Source organism: Tachysurus fulvidraco, chromosome 10, assembly GCF_022655615.1.
Source record: "Tachysurus fulvidraco isolate hzauxx_2018 chromosome 10, HZAU_PFXX_2.0, whole genome shotgun sequence".
In the NCBI taxonomy this organism is placed as follows: Eukaryota; Metazoa; Chordata; class Actinopteri; order Siluriformes; family Bagridae; genus Tachysurus; species Tachysurus fulvidraco.
Window position 1 is genome coordinate 9,567,145 of NC_062527.1, and position 6,862 is coordinate 9,574,006.

Consider the following 6,862-nt stretch of genomic DNA (forward strand, 5'->3'; position numbering starts at 1 on the left):
GATTTAGAATGTTTATTTTAGTTTTTTCCCCCCCTTCAGTTGCATTATAGAAAAAAATAGCCACCAGCAAAGAATAAACACATCAAAACTTGTCTACCTCCATCTAGCACTTTGGCACATCTGCAGAGTAAACTTAATGCAACTTTTGCTTACTATAGATTAATTTTTATCACTTTAACAAACACTGTGCTGACAGCTCATAATATGAGAGAAATATGAAGGGTCTGTGCTTCGTCTTTTCTGATCTCATTCTGTCAAATTAAATTCAGCACAGGCACAACTAATATGGAGGACTTTCTAACAACAACTGCAGTGGTGCATATAAAAGTATATAGATTCTGCATGTATTTGTAGCTACAGTAAATGTGTGTTTTTTAATAAAAAATAAAATATTCTTCAATAAAAATTATGTACACATGGTAAGGTACAAAAATAATAAATTGCAGATGATTGACTCAGTCAACAGAACATTTGACCCAATACATTGGATGAATGTATGTGTGTATGATATTATGCATGATTTGATGTAATGAACTAGTCTTCCTGTAGAGAAGCCCCTACTGGTGCCGAAAAACAAATGAAGACAGTATAATTAGTACCAAAGTTCTGCTGGGTCAATAATAAACATGTTAAAAATAATCAGACACTGTCCATATCAGCTCCCTTCACTGGAGGTTCAGTTGAGTTTTTTTTTTTTTTTTTACTAGCCATGGATGGCATGCATTAAGCAAATCATAAATTATGCATGCTAATTACCATAGGCTTCCACTTTAATGAATTCTTTTAATTAAACTACCACATTGTGGTTTAGCATGGCATCCTCTATATTTTATCCCTCTGCCCAAGATGACCTTCTTCTTTGTAGTATTAGAGGGGAGGGAGGGACACAACAACAGTTTTGTCTTTGATTAGACAACACACATCATGTTTGTTCTAATGAATAAAGCAAGCTAAGGGGCAACATGCCCTGCTCAGATCTCTACAAATACACAGATTTTTAGTCTGTAAGCTAGGTAAACTAGCTAGCTGCAAGCTTTGTTTCAAGGATAATGGGTATTTCTGATGAGCATTTAAACATATTAAATTATGCTGAGTGGATATCTTTATTGCTAGCATGATTATAACTGTAATTTCCAAACTTATTTGATCATTTAAGGTATATTTAGTGTTGCCAGTGCTTGCTTTCTACCAGGACTGAACTGAAAAAAAAGTAGTTTAAAGTGTTTATTTATTTGTTTGTTTGTTTGTTTGTTTTTTGTTTGTTTGTTTGATTGTTTGACTATTTATCCTTGTATTAGTTTCTAACAGTTTTCTAGCGGTTTGTAGTTTAAAATAATTGTTTGTTTCTTCTTTTTTATTTATCTATCCATTTGTATATTTTTTGTCTTTATTTGTTTAAATTGCTTATTTTTCTCTCTTTAAATATAACATATGTACACCCCAGTCTCTACTATAGTACAGGGTAAACAAGGATATGCCCACACACACAAATAAGAATAAGAATAAAACCCAGCAACTTGCAGTGTTGTGCAAACACAGTCTAAAAGGGGGAGGGTTGGATTTAAATTCCAAAGGGCTCTCCGAGCTCGTTTCCTAGTCCCCCAGTCAGCTATGTGTTTGTGAGAAATCAGCCTTTTTGTCTCTTTGGAAAAAAGGCTAAATCTACATCGGTGGCCCAGTCTAAGTTTGCAATTCTTTGCACTTTCTATTCAGCTGAATGGGAGTGAATGAAGTGGCCAGAGACCCTTTTATTTGATCAGCTCAGTTGCATAAAGTGACGGAATTCTAATGTATTTGCTTAATATCCCGGAGAAGGCTGTTGCTCTGTGGGTGGAGATGCAAACAATACACCTGTTTCTTACTGTTTAGCCATTAGTCTAAATCTAAAAATAAATAAAATAAAATAATTAATGTGTTATCTTTTTTTTACAAGCCTTGAAGTGAAAAAGAAAGGGAGTAAACGAAAACGGGAAAATAAAAAGGGTTAAAAAATTATCTGAATAGAACAGAACTTTATCTAGGGAAAACAGAATAAACAACCCAAACAATAATAACACGAACAAACATTATTTTACCAGTGTATTTTACAGGACAATCTGAAATACACTGGTAAAATAATTTTAAACAAAACGCCAACATTATTATTATTATTATTATTATTATTATTATTATTATTGCAAACGTACGCAAATTTTCGTTGATCCATAGTGCTACTGCCACAAATACAAGCGATATTAAAGTGTATATGTACAATTGCAGGAGGTAATGTGAGGAAGAGTGTGAAAGTGAGCGGCATGAATGAGTGGCTGTCTGCGCTGTGGCTCTTCTACAGGAGCCCTGTGCATCCTAATCAAGCCCGCGTTTCATTCAGCGCTTTAGCCAACTGCGCCTTTTCCAAAAAGCTACAGAATAAACCCAATGTCTAGTGAAGATCCTTCCCACGAGAAGTCTGAAGGTAAGTAAATTAAGAAAATGAGCGAGTTATCAAACCATCATTATTATGCAGATGGATCTGATGCTGTGATGGAATTTCTGTACAACAACAACAACAACAACAATAATAATAATAATAATAATAATAATAATAATAATAATAATAATAATAATAATAATAATAATAATAATGAGTGTGTTTAACTCATATTCGTAATAGTCCGCACTTATTTATAAGCAAGCAAAAATAAAACAAACTAGAAACGGATAAAAAATGAAACAACAAAATGTTTAAGGTTTGCATCATTTTAATGAAAAAATATTCTGATGACCAAGTTTATAATTTAATGCAGACGTTTTGCACACTTTTTTAAAAGCTCGCATGCTTGCAGCAAAACAACACAAAGTTTCGAAAATGCATGCTTTACATCTGAACATAAAAAAATGTTTACAAATTTACGGCATTTAATACACATGGTCACCACGGCTTTAAATTAAATGCTCCACAAAACATCTCCTGTAAAATAGAGATCATCTAAAACATCGAACTAAAAAGTGCATCATTTAACACAATTTTATATCACTTATTTGCAATTATTCACATATATACGCCTTTACGTCACCATTTAAATGTAGTTTTCAAGTTTTCAATATGTGTAGACCCATATGTAAAATCTAATTATGATATAGTTTGGTATGAAAAATAAAAAGTTTTGCTGATCATTTTGTTGTTTTGTGGTACAGTCTTAACGAAGAGCATTAAACTTTGTCTGCACTAGTAACAGACAAAATAAGATTTAAAAATAATTTGTTGCAAAGTTTGCTAAAGGTGCTCACACCAAATGGAACTGTATAAACCAAAGTGATTTTAACTGTCGGTCCTGAATAATGACCTTATTAACACTAAAATTCTGAAATTAAAAGGACAGCATTACTATTGGATTATTAATATTTCCCTCTAATTACAAAAGATTCTGGTAATGTCAGAGTTAAACTCTTTTTTCTTTAGGAAACACTATAAAATATGCCTCTATCTGTACTGAGTCGGTGTACTGAGTCAGACGGAAACTATTTAAAGCAACACACAAAATCGGAAAACACGTACACATAAATTAACAGCACTGCAACACAGATATAGCTCTTGCCTTGATTGTATAGCGGTAGGCTAACATTGTGGTAAACATTTTCAAGGGCTAAAATAAAAATGAAACTTTGGAGAAGGTATTTGGCTACGTCCTACACCGCAAATTGTCGTACTTAATGCGATATGGCAAAAATAGTACGCATGTTGTAGTAAGATACAGGATTATCTGGTGCGTAAAAGCGATAAACACAAAACAAACCCAGACAACTTCTCCATGCCAACCACCTTTGCGTTTATGTAAAGTTGAGCCTTCATGTGAAAACCTTTTTTTATTTATTCAGACTGGGGCATTTTTTTAGAAAGCAGAGTCTTTAGATTGGACTTGTGAAAACTGCAGTAAATCCAAGAGTCAAATATATAAATGTATATGAAACCTCAGGTGGCGTAATATTCTGTATTAAGTACAGTAGTGTGAGGTTTTGGATGTAGCCGAGAAGCTGTCTACAGGCCTTCAGTTCCTTGTCCCGGAAAATTTCCGTCAACTTTGGCCCGCGTCAGTGCACGGCGACAGACTGCAGTGTAGCCGGGCCGCTCAGCGTGTCGCTTGGGTTGGCCGGACTGCTTTGGCCGGTTGCCGTGTGAGGGGATGTGGGGCTTAGAGACTGTGGAGAGTTCGAGAGAAACGCGGGCAGGTGCGGTGGCATCGGCTTGATGGGCACCGGAACGGCGGGCAAACTCTGCGCTCCGTGGCACAGCGACTTGATAGGCACGCCATATGCACCGTAATCGCTTGCCACGGAAATGGGCGCAGCGCTCTCAAGAGCTCCCGCGCCATACACGTGCGGCCAGGCTGTGGCGAGCTGACCGTGTAACGGGTAACCGGCAGACATGGAAGGCATTGTGGAAAAGGCCAGGCCGCCGGGTACCTTGTAATCGCGCGCGATGATGTTCTCAATAGCGAACGGGTGCTTGAAGGTAGACGGCGGAGGTGTGGTCAGGTTGTAGGCGGGTACATGTGGCAGGTGCGCTCCAGTGGCGGCCAGCGCGCTCAGACGCAGCTTTGCATGCTGTTGCTGCAGGTAATGTGCAGCTTCTGAAGGCTTGCTCGGTGCCAAAGGGTCCGATGAGAGCACCTTAAAACGCTTGCGACGCCGAAGAAAGCTGCCGTTTTCAAACATGTCGCCGCAGTTCGGGTGCAGCGCCCAGAAGCTGCCTTTGCCCGGCTGATCTGGCCGCCGAGGGATCTTGATGAAACAGTCGTTAAAGGACAGATTGTGCCTCAGTGAGTTCTGCCATCGCTGTGTATTCTCGCGGTAGTACGGGAAGCGGTCCATGATGAATTTGTAGATCTCGCTAAGCGGCAGCATCTTCTCGGGGCAGCTCTGGATCGCCATGGCCGTCAGAGAGATGTACGAATAGGGAGGTTTTTGGTCGCTGTAAGTGTTTCTGCCCGGGCGAGGCATCCTCTTGACTAAAGCAGCTGTCGAAATGAACAAATCTTAAAGCGAGGCACGAGCATAAAACAACAGAAAAGGCGCAATTTACCGGCTGCCGCTTGTCCAAGTTTCAAGGCGCTAAAAGTTGGGAGTCCGATGCTGCAGCATTCGCTGTTTATGTGAGGCTTCGCTGCTGTCGCGGGTGTAAAAAAAAACAACACAATTCTGCCTCTTTAGATGAGTTGTAGATAAGCTTTAGCCTATAAGCAAATGGCGAACAGTTTTCTCTTCCCGAATCAGACGAATAGACGAGATACCCTCTCTTCTTGCTTGATAAGGTGAGCTAAGTGCCTGCCTCCATGGCCTTCCTCGAACCATCTGATAGTTTTATGTGGTGACATGAGCAGAAAAGACCCCCGGAGCGGCGCTTCATTAATGTGCCACTTCTTTGCTATCACATGACAATCGCCTTGGGAGGAGGAGGAGGATGAGGGGTGGGTGGGAGAGAGGCATAATCTGGTTTCATTTACACCTATTTACACGGACACCTTGGGCCAATAGGAATCATTTCCATTTGAAGACAGAGCAAAGGGGGTGAAAAGGCTCGGCAAACCGGAATTGAACTGCGATGGCACCCAGTAACAGTGTGTGAAGGTATGCGCTAACCTTTCTGTGGGCTTCGCAGGGTGCTTGGTCTGCAATTCACGCGTACAAATGGAGCTACTAAGCAATGGGATGTTTGACATGGAAATTGGCTGGCACTAGCTCTCAGTTTGCATTGTATTGTTAAGGCTACTTTTTTCGGTTTTCTGTCACTACAGAGTTCGCATGACTTTTGCTTTGCGCTTTGTTACGGCTCTTCGGAGCAAAATGCCAATTGCATCGACAAACAAATTTGACACTATCTATACCACGAGGAGATACTGTGCATTTGCATTTGAATCTGTTGTTTGTCTAGTTATTCAATATACCGCATTAGCAGCATAAACCAAAACATATTTCACCCGCATGCTCATTTCTTAAATGTTTATTGCAAACAACATACTTTGCAGCCGTTCAAAAAAAAGTCATGTAGTAAAATCATTGAATTAATGTAACTGAAATTGGAAATGTATGCTATCCAAAAAACAAACAAACACCATAATCTCTCCATAGATCTTTAAATATTAGAGAGGCTCATTATTTCTGTTTTAAATGCGCGTGCACATCCCACAATATTAAGCGCAACACACGGGCACTCGAAAAACCTCTTCATATAAAAAAGGATAGCAAGCATAAATGTAAAGAGACAAAGTATTTGAAAGACAGCATTTGGAATACACAGACTAAAGCACATAAATCAACAATAATAAATATACAATAAAATGCAATAAATGTTGCAAATTAAGGGGGAAAATTATGCCCAACAATCTTCCCTGATACACAAAAAAAGTTATTTTAATGGTAATATATAGTATTACTAAACATATTAAAATACTCTAATAAAGTATGAGATAAATGTAAGAACTGAAATTGGGTACTTGGCTGCGATTTAATATGCGGGATTAGAAGTGGTGCGCAAAAGCATATGCACAAACATCTATACAAAATTTACACAAAACCTCATTGAAACGAAACTTCATGATGCCAGGCAGTCTTTTGTATTCTTGTAAAACAAATTGAAAAGTACTTCAGAAATGCAAATAAAGCCTTTAGGGTGGCGTTGCGAAAACTGTATAAAATATCCATAAGTCAATTATGTGAATGCGAAAACCAAATGGAAGCCTATTTTGAGCAATGGCCATTCAAGCTTTATTTTCCAGAGCTCACCAAGGGCCACCTTTCCGCTTGGTGGATTTGCAATACGAGGGACCACACACGCGCTTGCGGATTTGCTCATAATTTATGCAAATGTTCTTCCATAAATCCA

General features: G+C 38.6%; 1 protein-coding gene across 1 annotated transcript; it reads right to left on the reverse strand.

The window, feature by feature from the left end:
• Positions 1–2,739: 2,739 nt before the first annotated feature.
• On the reverse strand, positions 2,740–5,766 carry foxb1a (forkhead box B1a). Its single transcript, XM_027173071.2, has one exon. The coding sequence runs from the start codon at positions 4,978–4,980 to the stop codon at positions 4,072–4,074; it is 909 nt and encodes a 302-aa protein (XP_027028872.1). The 5' UTR covers positions 4,981–5,766; the 3' UTR covers positions 2,740–4,071.
• Between the last annotated feature and the right edge of the window lie 1,096 nt (positions 5,767–6,862).